Below are 24,520 nucleotides of genomic sequence, written 5' to 3' on the forward strand. Positions count from 1 at the left end.
TTTGCTGCAGAAATAAGAAGCGAGTGCGACTGTCAAAGTCTCCAGAAGAACCGTGTCTGGTTCTGCAACATGCTCAATAACACTTACAGCTCATTTCCTTATAAAACTGCACTAATTGTACCAGAGACTACTATTTTTATTTTTCATTTTTTTGTCACACCGAATATTTACTTTGTTTCATTTACTACTGTTTACTGCTCTTTACGGTATTTTTTAAGTGTAGACACATTTGATTTCATTATTTTGACGGCATCTTTGCTCTACAGCATTTCTTTGCATGTGCCTAAAACTTTTGCACGCACATATATATATATATATATAAAACAGTGCATATACTCTAAACTATGTCTAACTCTTTAAAATATAGTACACTGTAGTAACTTGCCTGTCGAATCAAGAAATCATTTTTAATTATATACATGATATATAGTAAATTTATAAAGCTTTTTCAGTATGGTTCCTGGCTACTCTATAGCTCTGAGCCGATCCTTGAACGATTTGCTTGTCGTTTTGTTACAGCCTTCGACTTTGGGTGCCACTCTTATTCTTTTACAAAGTCTCTGAGAACCAGCATCATCCGCACTACACTGTGAACCGGTTCACTTCTTATCTGACAGATATAATATTGCCTGATACATAAGGGGTTCATGAGGGATCAGGTCTTGGTCCACTGCTTTTTATAATTCATATACTTCCTTTAATATCTTGCATGTTGAACCCAGGGTTCCCAGCAAGCCCACTAGTGACTGCACCTGACAAGCTAATGACATTTTACTACAAATTCCATCCAGTTCCCATCCAGGCCGTATTACTATTGTATCTGCTGGAAATTAAGACCTGGGTGGACATCATGTTCAGCAGCAGTATGACTTATGAGTTCTTACTGGTTCCGGTCCAGTTATAAGTCCTTTACATATGACTCTTCTTTTGGGATCAGTTCAGAGTCAATTAAATTTCAGATCGTTTAAAGTATTACTGATTCGCTTCTGATAAAACACTTCATATCAGCATCATATAGACCTTCACTTCACATTCTTCATTGGCTGCTCATGACACCATACATTCCCTTCAAATTTCTTTGCCTCGTTCAATCTTTAGTATTTCTCTTTCTCCTTTTTTAACTCTCTGATCATCATATTTACTTTCTTTCATATTTACATCATATTTACTTTTCCAACCAAGCAGGAGCCGCACCTGATTCCACCTGTTTAATCAGTTGATCTTGGCTTTCAGTAGACTCAAGTGTGGCTTCTGCTTGATTGGAATGAAAACCTGCACCCACACCGGCCCTTTCCGGATAAGATTGGACACCCCTGATCTATGACAATGTCCCTGAGCACAAAGTGAGGTCCATAAAGACGTGGTTTGCCAAGGTTGGTGTGGCCTGCTCAGAACCCTGACCTCAATCCCACTGAACACCTTTGGGATGAACTGGAACACCAACTTCGGCCCAGGCCTTCTTGTTGGACATCAGTACCCAACCTCTTGTAATCTAATGGCTGAATTGGTACAAACACAGCAACCACAGTCGAAAATCTTAGGAAAGCCTTCACAGAAGAGTGGAGGTTATTATAACAGCAAAGTGGTGACCACCTCTATACAAATGCCCATGGTTTTAGAATGGGTTTTCAATGGTTAGACGTCTACATACTTTTGACCATATAGTACAGTATATGTTTGGATAAAAAAAGTACTTATATTTGCATAGGAATTGCTGAAATGTCCAGAATGGCCTGAAATATCCAGTGTATCCCTTCCTTGTGGCCAGTGTTTCCAGGGCAGGATCTGTCTCTACCATGAACCTGACCAGGATAAAGTGGTTACTGAAGATGAATGGATGTTCATGCACCTTTGCCTAATGAAATTTAATCCCCCCGTCCTCCTTTTTTTTTGTTTTTTTTTTGTTTTTTTTTTACAGTGATGAAAGGTTTGCTGTGATTGGTGGAGGCAGCCTGCAGATTGTGAATGTGACTGAGGACGATGGTGGTACTTACAGCTGCCAGGCAGACAACGGCAATGAGACCATCGAGACCCAAGCAGAGCTTAATGTGCAAGGTGGGTAGCTAAACCAGCACCTGTCTGAGTGTTAGTGTGGTGTAGAATGCTCCATTACTGGTACTCCAATGGGATGTTGTTTTTGTCTCTGGTCTCAAACATTTAAAAAAAAAGTCTCAAACATAGTATCAGTATACTTAGTCTTCATTTTTGGCGGTATATAGTGCTACATAATGCACGTTAGCTTATGAACTCTGTCCTGGTTTCATACATTTTTATTCTTAAATGGAATAAAAACACATGTTTTTGGATAAAGGTCCTGATCCCGAAATGAGTAAACTACTTGATATTTATTAATCTGGGGCTTCACAGAACATTTGTGGCCACATAATGGCAATGAAAAGTGCACGTGTGCTCATGCTCTTATCCTACCAGGCTCGTTCTTTATAATTTACAGAGTTGATGTTAAATTAAGTGCATAAGCGAGATACATCAGTTACCTCGGATCGACTTGGGTTGCAGTGGAGAAGAGTGAGGTTTTCAAATAAAATACATTTTTTTCTTTCACTGCATCGCATTCCCTCGTTGTCATTGAGCAATAGTGGCTGATTGTCAAGAACAACATACTAGGTAAGGGCTGGACACACAGACACTCAATACCGGTATCCATATTGATGCGTCTCTACCCAACCAACATCGATCAGCCGTAACATTAAAACCACTGACAGGGGAAGTGAATAATATTGATTGTCTCGTTACAATGGTAATTGATGTGTTGGAAGCAGGAAAAATGAGCAAACGTAAGGATCCGAACGCTATCCTGTCTGGTCCGATCCCACAGAAGAGCTACTATAGCACCAATTGCTAAAAACGTTCATGCTGGCTATGATAGAAAGGTGTCAGAACACACAGTGCATCACAGCTTGCTGTGTATGGGGCTGTGTAGCTGCAGACCGTTGTCCAGTTGCTGAAAGTACCAACAATGGACACATGAGCGTCAGAACTGGACCATGGAGCAATGGAAGAAGGAGGCCTGGTCTGATCAATCACATTTTCTTTTACATCATGTGGATGACAGGGTGTGTATGTGCATCATTTACCTGGGGAAGAGATGGCACCAGGATGCACTATGGGAAGAAGCCAAGCCGGTTGTGGAAGTGTGATGCTCTGGGCAATGTTCTGCTGTGGAAGTTACTTTGACATGTACCACCTTCCTAAACATTGTTCCAGATCAAGTACACCCCTTCATGACAACCGTATTCCCTAATAGCAGCGGCCTCTTTCAGCAGAATAATGCGTCCTGCCACACTGCAGAAATGTTCAGGAACGGTTTGAGGAACATGACAAAGAGTTCAGGGTGTTGACTCGGCCTCCAAATTACACAGACCTCAGTCTGACCAAGCATCTGTGGGACGTGCTGGACAATTAAGTCCGATCTATTGAGGCTCCACCTCGCAACTTACAGGACTTAAAGGATCTGCTGCTAACATCTCGGTGCCAGATAACACAGCACACCATCAGAGGTCTTGTGGAGTCCATTCCTTGATGGGTCAGAGCTGTTTTGGTGGCACAAAGGGGAGCTACATAATATTAGGCAGGTGGTTTTAATGTTATGGCTGATAATCTGTGTATTTTTTTTATCTGTTATTCTATCAGCAATATTTATGATAAAACAGGAAAAAAAATTATATCCTCACAGAGCTTCCAGATTCCAGATGTCTGTGTGTGTGTGTGTGTGTGTGTGTGTGTACAGCTGTGAATAAGAGTGTAATGGATACAAGAATCACTTTTGTGCTTCCTGTTTATTAACAAGGGCCTTTAAGCATTTTTATTTACATTTTAATCCCAGTATTAAAGATTATCCCAGATTTAAAAAAATAATAATAATATGTTGAGAACTTTTCTATTTGGATTTTGTTCATATTTGAGTGGACGAGAGGATTTAAAAGCATGCATGTCATGTTTCAGACACATTCTGCCGATATTAATAGAAGCACATGTTCTGTTCTCAGGAAACATAAGCCAGTCAGATTATATGCTATGGAGAATAAAGTGCGGGAGGAGGTATACAGTATGAGAGATAGTGTGTTTTGGTCCCTTTGAATTGGACTGGCTCTCGCTTTGATCCACATCTCTCATGTTTCAGAGTGTTCACCTGCTTATACAATAAAAGTTTAATTGCAGGACTCAGAATTATAAAAGTTTACTGATGACAATTTATGACTCATTCTTTTCTTTATAGTTCCCTCTTAATGCAATCGAGACGGCGACAGGTTTTATGTGCCTGAAGCAGAAATGAAAAAAAAAAACGTGGACTAGTAATTGACTTTGTCCTCATGGTGTGTGTGCGTGTGTGTGTGTGTGTGTGTGTGTGTGCGCGCGCTGGCCATTGGAGCTCATCTGTCACCTCCCTGACTGTAGGTGTGGATGTTTTTTCACCTTTACTGCGACCTCTATTGCTGACACCTTCAAAAATAGGATGTAGGTCTCCCGGGACTTGCGTCTGGTGATATTTTCCGGCGCTTTTATATTTCCGAGGGATTATTTATTTTTTTTACTCATTCCATTCTGACGACTGACAGTACAGGTGGATCTGTTTGTCTCTGAGCGCCCAGGAGACACAGCAGATGTGATCTGAGTGCTGAGTGAAAGGCTTTTGTTTTCTGCCTCAATCACAAAAAGCCCTGCCCAAGGTAGATGTTTGGGGTGATGGGCAGACACACCTGGGGGGAATGTGTGTGTCTATTTTTGAATAATCACATGATTATATTCATTAATTGGCAGAAATATACACCACATAACACAGTCACCGTTCTCTCTGGATTCTGTCTGGATTGTGCTCATAGGATGTTAAACTAAATTTCATTTCGATGTGTTTTCTTGTAAATTAATTCAATCCAATTTGATTTGTATAGCGCTTTTAACAATGGACATTGACTCAAAGCAGCTTTACAGAAACATAAAACACAAGATACAGATTTTAAATGTGTGAATGTATCCCTATTGAGCGAGCCGGTGCTGACGGTGTCAAGGAAAAACTCCCTAAGATGATATGAGGAAGAAGGGAACCCATCCTCATCTGCGTAACAACGGATAGTGTGAAAGTAAAGGAAAGATCATTATAGTTTTTTAAATAGTCTGTTTTGTTGAACTAGTCCACTAAATTAAATCAACTAAATACAGCCCTGCCCTAACGTATAAGCGTAACACAGAGGCCATAACGGCGAGAATGTTTTGGTTATTATACAAATAATTAAGGAGCTCTTAATTATTTAGAGACTTGGAGACAGCATCCAGATCTCGGATTCTTCCATTAACAACAGTGTATTGTGTCGCATTGTTTAGTTTATATGAGCGTTATATTATTTGCTTTCCACAGTATTTCCGGACATTATGTTCCACAAGCTGCTCATACACTTGAGTACTACATGTATTATTCATTGGAAAGCGTTCAGTATTTTTAGCTCTACTTAATGTAAGCAAGTAAATGTTTTTATTTATATGTTTTAATTTTATTTTATTTTACTCTGCAGCATTTTAGGTTTCTGACAACTTCTCTGTGCACTAATCCTAGGATGACTTATTAGCATAAGTCAGAGGAGGTCATTTCCAAACCACCATTCATATGAATTGGTTTTTCCGTTTAAATTGACTAATTTGCCAGATCAGAGGGAGAATTAAATACCCTTAGTTCATGTTAATATGGGATTTCAGAATCTGCCGCTAGACATGGACGATGGCGCGTGTTGAGCCAAGGCTTAACACCGAGCAGTGTTTTCCGTGGAGCAGCTTGGCACTGCCACTTCTCCGCAGTGAAACACACTTAAACATTGAAGTGACTCTCTATACCTCACCTCCCTGCAGCTCCACTACAAACAAATATTACATTCTGTCATTTCTCATTGTGATGCACTTCTGCACACTGGCAGTCCTTTCAAGGTATCCGAGTGCACATATTCATATATTTCACAAACTATGAGGCAAAGGCCGGCGCAAGAGGATCCATTTCAGACCCGTCGTTTTTAAAATCAACACTCAATATAGTGACGAGAGCTACTCTTGTTGCTTTGCTTCTTTCTTTTTTTTTTGTACTTTCTAGCTAAGTAAACCGAAGAAATAGTTTCAATTGTTCATGATCTCTTTCCTTTTATTGCACTGAAATGCCTCGCTATCACCTTTATGTATTTGTATTGATTTATATTCATTTTCCCCCTCCATTTCCCTCCATCTTCCAGTTCCCCCTCGCTTCCTAAAGAAACCCTCGAACATGTACGCTCACGAGGCCATGGATATTATCTTTGAGTGCGATGTCATGGGCTCCCCAGCTCCGACGGTGAAGTGGGTGAAGAACGGAGATGCTGTCATCCCCAGTGACTACTTTAAAATAGTGGTATGTGAAAATGTCTTCTGATAAGTCCATTGCTAGAGTCCATTTTTGCTTTCTAGATTGATGAGTGTCAGTGTTTGCATTAGGATTGATTTGGATTTCTTTTTTTGTGCAGAAAAGCTGAACTGGGTTCTGTCACGTAATGTTTTCCATTTTCCCTTAGCCCATGCTGCTGTCTTAAAATTCACTTGATTAGTTTGTGTCTGAGAGTGTCCTTGTCATAACATCTGCGCTTTTTTTTTTTTTTTTTGCGTAATTATCAGCTGCATGACCTTGACTATGACATTCAAATTCCTCTCAGAAAGGCAGCTTCCTGTTTTTCTGTTTTTCAGACATGTTTTTCTATGTCTTTCCTAGAATCAGCATGATTTGCAGGTGCTGGGATTGGTGAAGTCTGATGAAGGTTTTTATCAGTGTGTGGCTGAGAACGAGGTTGGCAATACCCAGGCCAGCGCCCAGCTCATTATCCTGGACCTGGGTAAGGACTGCACTCACACTCGGGCTGATTAGGGCATTTGCTGTTGGCTAAAAAGTAGCGCTGCATGATTCTGGATTAAATAGGAATCATGCTTTTATTAGCTTAGAATTGAGTTTGGAATTATTCTCGCTCATAATTCTTTGCGATATGTACACTGTATGGTAAAAGTGTGTGGACACATGACCATCACAACCATATATGGTTGCAATCAAAATGATTCAACCCCCATTGCAAATCAGGTTTATTGTCAAAGTTTACAGACTTTCGGCCGTTTGCGATGAACAAATCAAACAAAAGCAATTGAAATAGTTCAACACAATGAATGCTTCAAGTGGTTTCCCCAAATTCAACTGAAAATGCAACTTATAATGATTTCTCCAGTTTCAAAATTATTCAACCCCTTCATGGCAAGCATCTTTAGTACTTAGTAGAGCACCATTTTGCTGTTATGACCTGCTGCAAACGAGATGCAGCGCTTCTGTCAGTGTTCCTGAGGAATCTTAGCCCATTCCTCATGAGCAGTGGCCTCCAGTTCAGGTAATATTCTTGGGTTTGCGTGCTGCAACCGCCTTCTTCAAATCCCACCAGAGATCTTCTATGGGGTTCAAGTCAGGTGACTGTGATGGCCCTGTAGAATCTTCCAGGACTTCTTCTGCAACCAAGTCTTGGTGGAATTTGAGGTATGCTTGGGATCATTGTCCTGTTGGAAGGTCCAATGACACCTAAGCTTCAGCTTCCTCACAGACAGCATGACGTTTTCTGCTAGGATTTCCTGATACTCCAATGAATCCATCTTATCTTCCACACGCTGCAGGTTTCCGGTGCCAGAGGATGCAAAGCAGCCCCAGAGCATCACCGAGCCACCACCATGCTTGACTGTGGACAGAGTGTTCTTTCTTCATTCTTCTTCCTCCAGACATACCGCCGATGCATCATGCTGAAAAGTTTTGTTTCATCGCACCACAGAACAGAATCCCAAAACTTCTGTGGCTTATTTATATGATTTTGAGGCGATTTCTCTTGTGCTTTTGGGTCAGTAGTCGTGTACGTCTTGGAGTTCTGGCATGGAAACCTTCTGTGTTTAGTACGCACCTTACTGTGCTCACTGAAACCTCAGTGGCAACCCACCATGTCTTGCTGCAGGTCTTTTGCAGTCACTCGAGGGTTTTTCACAACCTGCCTTCTCAGAAATCTGCTTGCAGCTGTTGACGGCTTCCTTTTTCCAGATATTTAATATATTTCCTACCCCTAGCCAGTTCAGGTATTTCATGTGTTCCAGCTCAAGCACATCTGGTGCAAATAATGAAGCCCTTGATTAGATGCATCAGGTGTGCATGAGACAACACCTGTCCTGTTTTGCATATTTGTGCTGTTGTGAGCGATTCTAATCATGGGGTTGAATTAATTTTGAAACTGGAGAAGTCATTATAAGCTGCATTTTCAGTTGAATTTGGGGAAACCACTTGAAGCATTCATTGTCTTGAACTATTTCAATTGCTTTTGTTTGATATCTTCATTGCAGACAGAAGAAATTCTGTAAATTGTGTAAAAATAAACCTGATTTGCAATGGGGGTTGAATAATTTTGACTGCAACTGTATACTTGTTGAGCATCATCTTCCCAAACCATGGGCATTAATATGGAGTCGAACTTCTTTGCTCTTCTGGAATGGCTCTCCAGTCTGTTTTGGAGCGTGGCTGTGTGGATTTGCTCATTTAGCAACAAGCACATTAGTGAGGTCTGGTACTGATGTCAGGCAAGGAGGCCTGGGGAGCAGTCGGTGTTAAAGTTCATCCCAAAGGCGTTGAGGTCAGGGCTCTGTCCAGACCATTCAAGCGCTTTCACACCAACCTTCGTAAACCAGGTCTTCACAGAGCTCGCTTTGTGCACAGGGGCACTGTCATGCTGGAACATGTTTGGGCCTCTTAATTCCAGTGAAGGGAAATCTCAATGCTACAGTATACAAAGACATCCTAGACCAGGAGTGTCCAATTTCCTGCACCCACACCAACCCTTTGCGGATAATATTGGACACCCCTGCCCTAGACAAATGTGTGCTTCCAACTTTGTTGCAACAGTTTGGGGAAAGCTCACATATGGGTGTGATGGTCAGGTGTCAACAATTGTTTGGCCATATAGCGTATATCTTTTACATTTTTTACTTTATTTCTTACTGAATTTCCACCATACTAGCATGTTTGTATATCCGAAGCAAAAATAATTGCTATTACTATGAAACCTGAGTCATGTTAAGGTGCCATGAGTTCAGTTTTCCTCCCACCATTTAAAGCTAACTGAGAAATATTAATGGCTGGTTAGATAATTAGCCATGGCAATGTTTGTTGGCCTCTGTCATTCATGAATGCACCACTGGTGAGACAGTGAGTACATTCATATTCGTTTCTGTCCACATGGGTTTGCTCAGGGTTCTCTGGTTTCCTCCTACCTCTGTAAAAACATGCATGTCGGTGGATTGGCAGCTCTAAATTGTCTCTAGGTACGAATGAGTGTGTATGTGTGTGCCCATAACGTCATGCGATGGACTGGTGTCTCATCCAGAGTATATTCCCGGATCGCACCACAACCCTCACCAGGATCAAGCAGTTACTTTTGCCATTACAGAAAGTAAGGTTCTGCTATTTTCTTTGGTAGACTGATGGCAAACTTGGTCACATGGTACAACTTGTATGGTCACTGGGTACAGTGAATGAGAGGGGAGTAAATGTTCTATCTAATGGTTGCCTGAGTGCAAATGCCACACTAAACTACTGTAAGCACAAAATAAATGTGACTTTACAAATAGGTCTTTGAGGTGAGTGAATCGTGGACGGAAATTGCAGAATTCCTGCTAGTTTCTAGGTGTGTGTGTGTTTGTATGCGTGTATATGGTTTAGTGGAGGGGGTTTGATAATAGTCCTGGAGTCTTATGGCTGTTTGCAGTTTCCTGTGCTCATGGTGGAAAGATATAACACAGGCAAATTTGCATGCAGGTACACGCTTCCTTTTTCATGCATTGAAGATCACACGAGAGACGGTCATCGCCGCACACACATACCCACACACACATACCCACTCGCCTGCTGCACTTTCTGCTTGCTCTCATTCTCTGACACTCATTCTTTGTCACTCAACACAGGCACACAGTCTGTCGCGCAATATCTTTTGCAGTCACAGCACAAGCACATTTTCTCACACTCTTACAGCACATGGGAGGTGTGAGTGCCACTGCATTGATTGTTGTGTGTGTGAAGTCTGCTTCATGCTGCTCGTGTGTTTCTAGCTGTTACACTGGGAGTCTACAGGCAGAGATATAGTAGCGCTACTACTCAATCTCCAATTAAAATTCCCTCATTAATTAGCACTATGTGTTGTGTCTCATTTACACTACCAAGCAATATATTATCACCTCTTACACTCACGTCTGTGTGCACTGAGTGTAAATCTGCATCTCAGTGCTCTACAATGTGTTACTGCCTAATAGGATCGTTTTGTTGTTTATAGTGTTTGCTTCGATGTTTTAGTATCAGTGATCCATCTAATCACTGGTCCAGTCAGGGAGAACGTAGAGAGTGTGCACACACACACATCCTAATATATGTGTTGTTCAGAGTCCAGTTCTGAAAGTCATTGTAGTGTTTGTATTCTTTGGGCGTACATCTCTGACATATGGTAAGCAGACTGCTGGGTTATTAATGGCCTTATTTGGAGAGGTGTCTTTTATCACCTGGAACATTCTCACCAGACTGAACAAGAACAAACCCTTTACTAGCTGCATGAGTTTTTACACAAAAAGATTGACGGTGGCACCTGAGTGTTGAGAGTCGTCTCTTCTCCTTCAAAATGTAGTACCTTTTCAGGGCTAAGTGTTTCAGGGAAGATGGTCCTAAAAGGTTTCTCCAGTGTACAACTAAGACCCATAGCAACCAATACCAAGACCACAGCCCATACCAACCAATACTAAGACAAGACCAAGATCCATTACGATTAAGACCAATACCCATACCAAACAACACTAAGACAAGACCAAGACCCATTATGACCAAGACCAATATCCATACAAAACAACACTAAGACAAGTCCAAGACCCATACCAACCAAGACATGACTAAGACCCATTATGACCAAGACCATGACCCATACCAACCATTACTAAGACAAGACCAAGACCCATACCAACCAATATTAAGACAAGACCAAGACCCATTACTATCAAGACCAATACCCATACCAAACAATACTAAGACAAGACCAAGACCCATTATGACCAAAACCAAGACCCATACCAACCAATACTAAGACAAGACCAATACCCATTATGACCAAGACCAAGACCCATACTAACCAATACTAAGACAAGTCCAAGACCCATACCAACCAAGACATGACCAAGACCCATACCAATCAATACTAACACCACAGCCCATAAGAACCAGTACCAAGACCCATACCAACCAATTCCATAATCACAGCACATACCAAGCAGTACTAAGTCACATACCAACCAGTATCAAGACAAGACCAAAATCCATGCCAATAAGAACCTCTCTACAATTTCACAGTGTAGTATCTTTTCAGAGCAGAGCAGTATTTCAGCAAAATGTGTTGTGTCCTAAAAGTTTACTCCTGTGTATCTCAGATAACTTGTAAATAAATATTAATAAGGATGTAAATGAGACACTTAAATGATTCTAACAGTCTTAAAAAACTGCCCAAAGCTGGCTGTGATTCTCTGCTTTGTCCTTTTCCTCAGCATACACATGATTTTATTCACTTACATTTGGACTTTTATTTCTTCAAACCAAATAAAATGAATAGAAGGATCATTACACCAATGAGTTCTCAATCACTGATGATGATGTGTTAAGAATGTGTCAGCAACAAGGGCTGTAAAATAATAGCATAAATGGAGTTCATATGTAGGGTGTGTTTCACTCTGTGTAATCACTTGACACGACTGTCCTCAGTCCATCCTCGCTTCTTCATACCATTCTGTGTATTTTCCTTAAGATCATTGATGGTGCCCTTGCTAACTACAAATAATCTGATGTAGATGCCAGAAATGAACCCTTATAATGATGTCTTTATCTTCAAAAGAAAGAAGTGCTTAGCCCTGGTAGCCCATTTATACCAGCCACCCCTGATGCTGAGACTACTCGGGTCATCTTCATGATAACAGTAAAAGCCCGCCCTTGTCAAATCTCTTCTTGTTTTACAGAGGTAGTAATTCTGCAGGCTGCTATTTCATCAATGAGCAATCAGACAGAGAATTGCTGCTGATGAGCTGGCCTGCACTGTGCAGGATTTTGCGAGAGAGGTAAAGTGGGAGGGAGACTCAGTGAGAGAGTTTGCTTAAAGTAATGACTGGTTGGCTACATTTGATAAGCTCTGCTTTGGATTTTTCAGTGTGGTCAAAATGAAAAGTAGCTTCAGCTTTAGAGTGACATGTTCATGCTATAATGGCTGTTTTATTCTCCAGCATTTTGAAACCCCACCTATGCATGAACCCTAGTGTTGAGTGAGTGCTACATTTCACTCCACCCTGATGATGGTGAACTGCTATTAATAGAGCTATATTTCCTTCATAAGTCTGCATTCAATAACTAATTGGCAAATTTAGCCATAAATGTGTTTCCCAGAGGGGTGCAGATTTTCTGCCCACACCTCCCTTTCCTGTGATAAGACCCCCTGTGGTTTTCAGGTTATGCAAATATCCTGTCAGGCACGCTCCTAACAATAATACTCATAATGACAGTTTTCCTGAATGCGGTTTTGTATTCTTTACCACCGAAAAACAATACAGGGTCTATTTATGACGACAGGTTTATGACAAGGTATATTCACTTGTCTAAGTTTTTTTTTTTTTTGTCTAATTCCACTGTTGTAAAGGTTTAAATGTAAATCTTTGAATATCAGTCTAGTACAGTATTGTAGTCAATACTGTCTCTGCTGACACTAAAACAAGACCAAAACTTACACCAATTAAGACCAAGACCCATAGCAACCAATACCAAGTCAAAACCAAGACACATAGCAACCAATACCAAGTCAAGACCAAGACCCTACCAACCACTATCAAGTCAAGATCAAGACTCATACCAACCAATGCCAAGACAAGACCAAGACCCATACCAACCAATACCAATTCAAGACCAAGACCCCTACCAACCAATACCAAGTCAAGACCAAGACTCATACCAACCAATGCCAAGACAAGACCAAGATCCCTACCAACAAATACCAAGTCAAGACCATGACCCCTACCAACCAATACCAAGTCAAGACCAAGACTCATACCAACCAATGCCAAGACAAGACCAAGACCCCTACCAACCAATACCAATTAAGACCAAGACCCATACCAACCAATAACAAGTCAAGACCAAGACCCTCCAATCAATACCAGTGTCAAAACCAGGACCCATACCAACCAATACCAAGACAAGTCCAAGACCCAAAACAAGACCATAACCCATACCAACCAATACCAAGACGAAAACCTGCCAAGACAAGGCCAAGCCCCAAACCGACCAAGACCCCTATCAAACAATAGCAAGACAAGACCAAAAGCTAAAGAGTACAAAACCATGATCCAGACCACATTTTGCTAGTTAGAAGCCCACTACAAATTATTAGCTTTTTTTTTTGTTGTTGTTCTTGTTGTTGTTGTTGTTTTCTTTTTTTAAACAATGCTACTGCAGATGTTGAAAAATCCACCTTGGGTCTGCAGCTACCAGCTGCCAAAACAGGTTACCACCTGTTTAAACTTGTAGACTATCTTTACCAGCTGGTGAGTTCTTTTCTTTTCCAGCTTTCTTATTACTAGACTAAATTGATCAATGAATGTTTGAAATTTTCTAATTGTCTTGTCTATATTATCTTATCTCATTACCTTATCTATATATTATCTAGAATATCTAGTTGCTATGTTATTTTCTTAAAAACAACTTATTGCGGTTACCATCTAGCAAAGACGGTCTACCAGTCTGCCTAGCTCAGTCTGTGCTTTGGAGCTGGTCAGATTAAACTAGATATTTCAGCAGGGTAGGTTGCTTTTACTCAATGTACACATTATCTAGCTACGTTAGCTAGTTAGTTACCTGTAAATGGTTCGGCAAATTAAACTTGGCAGATTGGCAGCTTTGAGACAGATATTGTACACCCGTTAGATACTCTTGAAGTTAGCTAAACATGTTCTAATGTAAAAACATACAGAGTATATTAAGGCAGAAAAAAAACTAATTAAAAAGTTAGTTCTAGAAAGGCGCCATTTTATAGGATTGCCTTAAATTAGGTAAACGTATTTGTAATTAGTTCAAATGGAGACAAAATAGGTTTGAGACCAAGAGGAGATCAAGATGTGTTCTCAAGACCTGTTTCTCATCCTGGTGTAGGATCTTTTGTGTAAATGCATTGATCATTTCTGTAAAGTGATATATATTTGTTACCTCAGCCTTCTTGCAGTGGAAGGTCTGGTATATATGGTTTCTTGTTATAGATCACTGAGCTATTTCGTTATTGCTATTTGTAGTGCTCTATTGAGACCTTGCAGCTCTTTTGTAGAGGTCACCTGTCAGATAGGTTTATGGGTGATGGGAAGATATAGCGCTGACTTGCAGTTCCCAGGTGTCCTGTTTGTATTTGCCCCAGACTGCAGACCTCTTTCTTTAGACATCACAGTAATGTGTAAACCTTCTGAACTATGAGAAAGGTCCATAAGCTTATAGGAAAAACCTTTAAGCATGGTTTTCCAATGATTTCATGATTACAATGTTATTTTAGGCCATATCTGATAACATTTAAGAGTAATATCAGAGTACTCCTCCTGTGCACTTACCCATTTCCTGAATGTAGACATTCTCTTTAAAGAGCAAGGTTGATGCTTTACATCAGTGGCTGTCCTGTGGAGAAAACTGTGTCTATATATTGCAAATGCATTGTCATTAGGGTGTGTATCCACCACCATCCTGTGCACCCACCTGCCTCATAGAGCCATTAATAAATAGAGCTTCTAATATTAAACAGCGTGTAGCAAGGTGAGGTGGGTAGACCTGCTGTGTTAGCAGTATTTTTGACTTTGTCCTCTGTGGCCTGTTGTCTTTCCCCTGCTGATCCATGACGTGTTTGGTGAGAGAGATATGCTGGGAAACTGTGACCTTGACCTTTTGGGTATGTACACTAGGTGGGTGATTTGAGTGCTTAGGTCTTTAGCTGTTTGTGAGATGAGAGGAAATGTGGCTTTGGCGTGGCTCAGGGTCTGTTTTAATATACAGTCAGGTCTACTCTTTCTCTTAGTTACCGTTATTGAACTAATTCAAACAAACCTTAGGGTCGCTGGATGAGAATCAAAAATGTATGTTACAGTTTGTATACAAAACATAAGAGCCAAATGAATCAGAAACCCTGTTGTCCCGAGTAATCAGAAAATATTGACCTTTCACAAAGCTGGAGCAGTGTATAAAAATATACCAAACAGAGATAACAATAGGAATGCCATTTCCAAAAGTGAAATCCATCATTTAGAAATGGAGCAAACCCAGACATGAAGACGCTACCGAAGAGTGGAAGAGAAAAAAACCCACAAAAACATCCCTGCCAGAGACAACTACAGAACGCAGACATGGAAAATAACTAGCTATATTTGAGTAGAAGTCCACACATTTCTTACATTCAGAATCCCCTTTTCGTGTTTTTTTTTTTTTATAATTATAAATGTCTTATATATACTGTATGTACGTACAGTATGTATGCTGTTAATGCCATACTATTTGTGACCATTCAACCTGCAGAAAAAACATTTGCAAGCAACTTATTTTTTTGGAAGCACCTTCTATACGATGAATATCAGCATTCTGTCATAAGCATACGATGCACATCAGCACATCAAAACACATACGATGCACATCAACACTTCAAAACACATACGATGCACATCAACACATCAAAACACATACGATGCACATCAGCACATCAAAACACATACGATGCACATCAACACTTCAAAACACATACGATGCACATCTACACATCACATCAAATGCTCTGCGACCAACATTATTTAACCAAGCCCTTTAACCAACATCTACCACTACACTATTTGAATAAGATCGATATGTAATAAATACTTTGACCCCTTTCATGACATAGGATTAGACTTACCGGGCTCATGAAGGAACTTCTGTTCTCAGCAATCGAAATCAGGCTTGCACATCATGTAGTAATGTTGTTACTTTGTTGTTAATTCTTTAGGATACAGAGACGTAACTAGCATGAATTATCTTTTTAATTATATTTATCATTTCATGTGCAAACTTTTATGCTTGACTGTAACTTTATACACCATTAAGTTGTTATTAGAATTGACCCTTGGCTCAAATGTAGCACGTGGAAGTGTCATTTGAGCTAATAAATACATCCAGAGTTCATATTTACCGAGCAAATCCTGACACTGCATGTGATTAGTAATATATACATCTATTTAGATCACTTTGTAAAGCACCCGGGTCAATAGACATCGTTTTAAATGGACTCTATAAATGAAATGTACTTACTTGCTTATTTACTATGCACAAAGTTTTGGTGCTGATTTCTCACCTAGTCATCCTTGCTGCTTTTGGAATTTGCGTTTCAATTCAGTTCAGTTTTTATTTTTATAGCACTTTTAACAAAAGATATTGTCACAAAGGAGCTTTACAGAAATATATAAATTCGGGATATACATTTTAAATGGATAAATGTATCCCTAATGAGCAAGTCAGAGGCGAAGATGGCAAGGAAAAACGACATGAGGCGACATGAGGAAGAAGCCTTGAGAGGAACCAGACTCAAAAGGGAGCCCGTCCTCATCTGGGTGACACCGGATAGTGCGATTATAAATAATCCCCTTCTATAACGGTGTACTGCATGGTCAAAAAGTGCAAGTGTATAACCAGGAAATTCATTATAGTTTTCACATGAAGTCTGTTTTGTTGAACTTATCCAGTGTTCACTGATGGAGACTTGAGAGCAGAACTGTTTGTGGAAATTGCAGTCGTATAGCTATCTTCATGGGTTTTTTAGTAGTAACCTCCACAGTAATCTCATGTATCTTTAGACTGTCCATGTGGTGCCATCCTCAGCAGTAGCCAGTCACAATTGTCCCATTTTGTATATCCAGGGTCTATCTAGGGTCCGCTATTAATATTGTAACGTAGCCAGATTAAAGACTGCTATTAATGGTGTATCTTGCTAGGAGAGGAGCTCCACTCTGTGGTCCTTGCGTGTGACAGACTCCAGCTGGCATTAGATGGGCATCTCGTTGCCAAGCGCTTCAGGCTGGCAGCCACCTCTTGTAGCTGTCGCTTTCCCTGCTTTAGCACCGACATTCATTCATGCGGTGAATGAACACATAGCCTACACAAAGGGTAATCCCCAACACACACACTCCTGCTTAGGGTTTCTGTAGGAAATTATAGAGTTGGCTTTTAGCATTCAACACTTGGCTTTGGCTTGAGCTTAACACGTTTTATTTATTTATTTTTTTCAACTCTTCTATGCAAGACTTCACATAATCGTTGCAATTCCGTGATTTTTTTTATTTATTATTCTACTACAATCACAATACATCACTCAGCTTTTCTCCAACCACATGCATTTTGTCTCTAATTACGCTTCCTCTGTGCTTCTGGTTGTTGCTTGGAGCTTTGCTGTGAGATGCTCTTGTTTGCCTGACTGACTTTGTCTCTTGCCCATCCCACTGCAAATGAACATAATGAATTGCCTTGAGTATTCACCACGGGTCGTTTTCCAGTCTGCCGGGCCTCCAGGAAGAGAAAATGGGCTTGTCAGTATTCAGCAAGAAGAGTGCTCTTCTCTGTCTGAGGGTTTTTGGGCTGCATGGATGTGACTGCTGTTTTTACAAATGATACGGACAGCTCGATTTGAGTCATAAACCATGGACATAAGGCCAAAGGAACAGGAAAGAAGCAATCTGGAGTTGTTTTGTTGTATTAAGCACAGCACGATTATATTTTTTAGAGAGAACGCTGCTGTGATTACTGTAGTAATTCTCAACTCTTCGATGGAATGCTTTTATGAATTTAGAAAAATGTATTTTGCTCTTTAATGTCAACAGCAAATGAACCTTTTTTATTTTTTTTGCTGATATAAGATGCTTCCTGTCATCAGTCAGTGCCGTACTTGTGTGTTGTTCGGTCATTATGGGCCTTCTGCATGCAGGTCTACTGCGTGACTGCCTCTTATATCAGCTCCATCTCTTGCACTCTCACGCCATTGTAAATTTGTAGTTTTTCATTTGTCTCTTATAGTGGAATGTTTGTGGTTTTGTGTTTTTATTTTTTTGTCAATTTTATGTTCTTTTTTCCCCCCCTATTTTTCTCGCCCTCCTTTCCTCCGTCCCCACCTACGTATCTATTATTTGCCCTCCCTGTCTCCCTCCACCTTCCTCCGTGATGTCTCCCTTGCGTACCCAAGACGTTGCCCTCCCCACATCTCCCGTCCCCTCACTGACCAGTGCCACTACTGACCATGTAGACTCCGGGGAGCGTTCAGGCTCCATCCCGTCACCCCCGCGCGACCTCGTGGCTTCACTCGTCTCCACCCGCTTCATCAAACTCACCTGGAGGCTTCCGGCCGAGCCGCACGGAGACAACCTCACCTACTCCGTCTTCTACAGCCTCAATGGTTCCAGCAGGTAGGAACTCCACACTGCTGCAAGACATGGTAGAGGCTAGGTGGGATCATCTTGTGTGGTAAATACTCAGCTATGCAGTTTAAGACTCAACACATAGCAACACAGCATCTTTATTTCAGCAGTGAGAGCAGAACTGTATCCCTCTTGTGCTTGCTCTCTCTCTCGCTCTCGACAGGGAGCGTGTTGAGAACACCACAGCTCCAGGAGAACTGCAGGTCACCATCGACAACCTCGTCCCTGACACTAAGTACACATTCAGGGTGGTGGCGTCCAACAGAAACGGCCTGGGTGAAAGCTCTGCTCCTCTTACAGTGGCCACCCAGCCTGAAGGTAAGCCACATGCACACACAGCCACACACATTCTGCCTTATAGCCTTCACCGCAAAGAGTAGAAACTTGGCCAAGACTCCTTTCCGACGTGCTGCCACTCCACACCGGAGCCAAACTGGACTTCCGTGCACCGAGTCCAATTTTACTCAAAACAAGCTGACCAGCAAACCAATGCTGTATTGAGCTAATGCAAGAGCTTTGCCCCCTTTCACAATGAAGCTTTCTGTCATTTTTGGCAAGGCTTGAGCTGCGTGTTGATGAAAACTCAGCCTAACGAGTACTCTTGGTGATATAGTGCCTGAAGACAGTAGCATTGCTTTCTCACACCTCCAGGGTCTCCACTTCAATCCTGAAACACGTTTACTGTTAGTGTGGAGTATCACACATCCTTTCCGTGTCCCTGTAGGTTTCCTCTGAGTTCTCTAATGTCTTCCCACCTCCCAGAAGCATGCAGAGACTCTAAATTGCCCCTATGTGTGAATGAGTTTGTGACCATGTATACATGGTGCCCAGCAATGGATATCCAACCCAGGGTGTATTCCCACTCCACGTTCAGCGTTCCCAGGATAGGCTTCGAATCCACTGTGACCCTGACCAGAATACAGCGCTTACTGAAGATGAATAAATGTATGAGGTTACTGTTACTGGATTTGCACGAGCTCTGCTTGTAATCTTTATGGCGAACGGCCAGTCATCCTTCTCATCGTAATTTCACGAGGATACATTACCATAAGCTTTAATGTTTCAGTTAATATGTTAATTAATAAGTTAATAATAAGTTCATTTTATACTCAATTATCTGTTTAATCCATGTGTGTTATTAATAGACCTGATCCTTTATTTTTTGGGTGAGTACACAATTGTATCATTGCCTTAGCTACTCAATTAAACACACCCTTTCCGCAGTGATCAGGAGCGGAAATCTGTGAGGTATACATCAGTGGCTGTAGATTTTATATCTCTTTCCATGCAAGCCTGTTATTCAAAGAAGCCTGTTGCAGTGGGAGTACATGTCACTGCTTTTCCTCAGTACCCTGTTATATATTTCAGTATAGAGGAGAAACCAAGCAAAAGCGATGAAAGGCGAAAGTCAAACTGTAGCAAGTTAAAAGTTGAAGATGCACTTTGAAGATGTTCTCTGTGTTCCTGTAATAAATCTGAAGCTAGCTCAGGATTGTCAAATTCACTTAAGAGACAAACACTCGGGATGAGAGGCGTAGTTTTATGATATAATGAAGCCTTTTGTCAGAACTCCAAGATGCTCCGAAAATATAGGATCATGGTTATAATTTTCTGCATATTCGGAGCCCTAGATTTCTGAAAAGCACGCTCTTTTATTTGGGGTTTCCAGTGCAGGTACCAGGACCTGCTCCCAACCTGCAGGCTGTGTCCATTACATCCAGTACAGTCACGTTGACCTGGGAGAGACCACTCATGGGGAACGGAGAAATCCAGACCTACAAACTTTACTACAGTGAGAAAGGAAAGGACGTGGAACAGGTGAGACCAAGAAACCAAGGCTGAAGAAAGTGATGTAACAAGACCGTCTGTGTGTATGTGGGTTGGTTTTTTTTGTTTTGTTTTGTTCATAAAGCTTCTCTACTTTCTTCTCTCTCAGGACATAGATGTTGTAGGTTTGTCTTACACAATGACAGGACTGAAGAAGTTCACAGAATACAGTTTCAGAGTCGTGGCTTACAACAAGCACGGACCTGGAGTGTCTACTGACGACCTGAGCGTCCAGACCCTTTCTGATGGTATCTTAATTTCATTGTTTGCTCATGATAAGTGATTTAATAATGTAATAATGCACATAGTCTTGCACTCATGAACTCTCTTACCTTGAATATATCTTGAATTTACAGTAGTTGTTATTCTATGTTAGTCTATCATTCAGTATTATACTCAAAACGATCAACCTTGGCATTTACACGCAAATGTTTTTTTTTTTTTTCCCCCCATCCGTAATAAGAATTTCATTTGAGTAGGCTAATTTCGCAAAACACATAACTCCGGTTCAACGTGTTGCTTACTGATCACTGAGCTATTTATTCCTCCGGGTTGAAGAGGGAGATGAGTGCTGTCACTACAGGACCTCAGGGAAGACAGGGAGAGTGTGGCAGGTGGTGTAGTACAGCTGCGAAAGGAATGGTGGGGTCGGGGGGATAGGGTGTCTGAGAATATAAAATTAGAGAGTGAATGAAGAAATCCTTTATAAGCGCACACACACACCGACTCTTGGTTTCACACGTTTTTTTTGTTGTTGTTGTTTTTTTCCGCTTATACCGAAAACATACCCAGGGGCAGTGATTTCACTCCGGCAGTGCATGTTTATATCTCAACAGGCAACATATTGCTTGAGCTTAATCTAAAAATAATCACACACACAATGGAATATAAACCCAAATAATCCAAATCAAATGTTTTTGAAAAACACAGATAACATCCTGTGGAGATACAGTGGTGCTTGAACGTATTTCTTCATGAATATGATGATCGTCATCCCATCGATTGAAAACACCTGACTTTAATGTCACCTTCATATTAACTGCTAACCCTAGAGGTTCGCATACTTTTGCCACTCACTCATATGTAATATTGGAGCATTTTCCTCAAAAAATAAACGACCAAGTAGAATATTTGTCTCATTTGCTTAATTGGGATCTCTTTATCTACTTTTAGGACTTGCGTGAAAATCTTATGATGTTTTAGGTCACATTTATGCAGAAATATAGAAACTTTCAAGCACCATTGTAAGCAGTCATGCAATGATGATTATGGTTTATTATTGGCTAGAGTACTGGAAAACTAACAATGTTATTGGTTGTTGCAGTACCAGGAGCTGCACCTCAGAATATCTCTCTCGAAGTCCAGAACTCGAGGGTAAGTGCCACTTTGTGTGTAATGAACTGAGAAATTTAAAAAAAAAAAAATATATATATATATATATATATATATATATATATATATATATATACATATATATATATATATATATAAAAATTTTTTTCTTGTCTTATAACAGTAGAGTTGGCTTTAGCTTGTTCTAGCTCTGTCTGATATATTGAGATGGTCTAGTGGAGCATCTCATCTTTGCAGTGCAGTCAGTTGTCAGACTCTTTACACCAATCTGGGCGCTCATTGATTTCCTCCCACTAAGAAAACTAAGCTAAGCTCACTCGTTAATGTGCATCAGCGTCTTTAGGCGACCTCAAGGCAGCTATAATATTTGCTTCAATTTCTTTGTGTCTAAACATAGATACAGACAGCGTGTATCTCCTGAAATGCGCACTGAAGTACATTATTCTGTTCTCATTAGAAAGCGAAGCTGAGCAGAGCAGAAGTTAGTAGTAATTGAGGAGATGTTTTAATAATCATATCCAGCCTTCCAGAACATTTTGAAGAACGGTTCGGATGATAGACTAGATTTCCATTTGAATACTGTGCCGCGTCTTGCATCGTGCGTCTTGTAGATGGGAGACATGAAAAGTATAGGACTGTGTCTGAAATGACAAGCTACAAGTATTGTTATTTTATATAAACAAATAAATATATCCAAGTAGAGCATGGCAGTCAAAATGGGAAGGCGGGGGGGGGGGGGGGGGTGTCTGGAGTTTATCATGTGGAGGGGAAGTGATGGCTTGACAGATAGGGCTCTGGGTTACTGATCAGAAGGTCGGGGGTTCAGGCCCCAGCACTGCCAAGCTGCCATTGTTGGGCCCTTGAGCAAGGCCCTTAACCCTCTCTGATCCAGGGGCGCTGTATCATGGCTGACCCTGCTCTCTAATCCCAACTTCCTGACATGCTGGGGTATGTGAAGAAAATAGTTTCACTGTGCTGTACTATAATGTATATGTGATCAATAAAGACTCATTATCATCATCCTGATACTGATGCTTTGACTCAGTGAGTTGTATGTTTTTAAAAAAATACATTTTCTTATGACTTCACGCTTATTCTCGGTTATTTTCTCCTTTATTTTGTACCACAGAGCATTATGGTACGATGGCAGCCTCCTCCTCCTGGCACCCAGAATGGGGAGCTGACGGGTTATAAGATCCGCTACAGGAAAGCTGGGAGGAAAGGAGATGCAGCTGAGATTATAACTAATCAACTCTTTCAGCTTATTGAGGGTAGGTTTAAAGACTAGTACAAACTTGTATTTTCAGGTTTAGTTTTATTGCTTCTGAGGTGGTTAAAAAAAAAAAAAAAATTTTTTTCGCTCAGACTGAACAGATAGTTCTAATCAAACATTGATTAAATGTTGCTTAGTGAAATTGTACTGCATTTACAGTAAATCACTGTAAAGTAGAAAAAGCTAATTAAAATAAGTGATTAGCTTTGTGATGATCTGATTGTGTCTCGCTGTAGGTTTGGAAAGAGGTACCGAGTATTCATTCCGGCTTTCGGCCATCACGGTGAACGGTAGCGGCCCGGCAACCGAGTGGATCCCCACCGAGACCTTCGAGAACGACTTGGATGGTAAGTTCTTACAAAACTGCTGACAAACAGAATCTGACTGTAATGTACAGAAATATCTCTGTTCTTTCATCTTACCTCCCAGTAGATATAGGTGCAAACTTCTTGTTATTGATTAACGTGTTGGTTTGCCTGGCATATAAGAGCGTACGAGTTTATTAAACACAGCTCACATAAAGGCACGCAGGAAGACTGTAGCTCATCAATACTGAAAGATGTATTGAATAATTCAGCGCTTTCTTTTCTCCCTGCTCTCAGGAGTCTATAAAGTTGTACTCCTGACTGTCCTGACTGATTCTGACAGCACTCTCACCTGTAATCAGCTGCTGTATAAGGCTACGTATCAGAAATGGGATGTGTTGAAGGGAAATGCATGGGTTTATGGGTCAATAACGCTATAGTGACTAACGTCTCATGCAGCAAATTTTCACCTCATATGTATTATTTATGTATTATTGTTATAAAATAATTTATAATGCATTCACGAGTTTATAATGTTTGAAACTTTTCAAAACCACGTTAGAGGCCATGGTGGCTGAGTGGTTAAGGTTCTCGGGGCGGCTGTGGATCAGGTGGTAGAGCGGGTTGTCCAGGTTGCTCACGATGGCAAGCTAGCGCCTTGCATGGCAGCTCTGCTACCACTGGTGTGTGAGTGTGTGTGTGAATGGGTGAATGAGAACCAGTGTAAAGCGCTTTGGATAAAAGCGGTATATAAGTGCAGACCATTTACCATTTCCGAGATACTGGTTATAGGGCACTGGTTTACAGTCAAGCTATCACTGATGAACCTTAAACAAAATCCCTTAACCCTCGAATGGGAAGTCGATGCTTGGAATTTTGTCATTTTAGTCTTACTTGTATTCGGGCTACAAAGTTTTTGTTAGCAACTAGCTACCCAGCTAACTGTGATGAGTGATGTATATTTTCCCCCTCAAAATGGCTAATATATAGCAGGTATAGCTATATATATATATATATATATACACGGTGTATATATATATATACACGGTTTACGTCTGAACTCGGAGGAACTCTGAGTCGAGAAGACCACCCAAAGTTTCCAAGTAGCAATTCCGAGTTGGGGGGCAGTTTATTAAATTTGTTCCTGATCGGAGATCGGGAATTATGAGTTACGACCTCATAAAAACATGACTGCTCGAAG

General features: G+C 40.8%; 1 protein-coding gene across 1 annotated transcript in view; it reads left to right on the forward strand.

Moving 5' to 3' along the window:
* LOC128618719 (neogenin) overlaps positions 1 to 24,520 on the forward strand; it is a 132,689-nt gene that overhangs the window by 93,417 nt on the left and 14,752 nt on the right. Inside the window, exons 5-14 of the mRNA XM_053642518.1 lie at positions 1,919 to 2,055; positions 6,231 to 6,385; positions 6,740 to 6,860; positions 18,330 to 18,549; positions 18,725 to 18,879; positions 20,231 to 20,379; positions 20,498 to 20,636; positions 21,713 to 21,762; positions 22,871 to 23,012; positions 23,251 to 23,361. Of these exons, the coding sequence (XP_053498493.1) occupies positions 1,919 to 2,055; positions 6,231 to 6,385; positions 6,740 to 6,860; positions 18,330 to 18,549; positions 18,725 to 18,879; positions 20,231 to 20,379; positions 20,498 to 20,636; positions 21,713 to 21,762; positions 22,871 to 23,012; positions 23,251 to 23,361 (1,379 nt within the window). The remainder of the gene's footprint in view (positions 1 to 1,918; positions 2,056 to 6,230; positions 6,386 to 6,739; positions 6,861 to 18,329; positions 18,550 to 18,724; positions 18,880 to 20,230; positions 20,380 to 20,497; positions 20,637 to 21,712; positions 21,763 to 22,870; positions 23,013 to 23,250; positions 23,362 to 24,520) is intronic.

This window comes from Ictalurus furcatus, chromosome 14 (genome assembly GCF_023375685.1).
Source record: "Ictalurus furcatus strain D&B chromosome 14, Billie_1.0, whole genome shotgun sequence".
Classification (NCBI taxonomy): domain Eukaryota; kingdom Metazoa; phylum Chordata; class Actinopteri; order Siluriformes; family Ictaluridae; genus Ictalurus; species Ictalurus furcatus.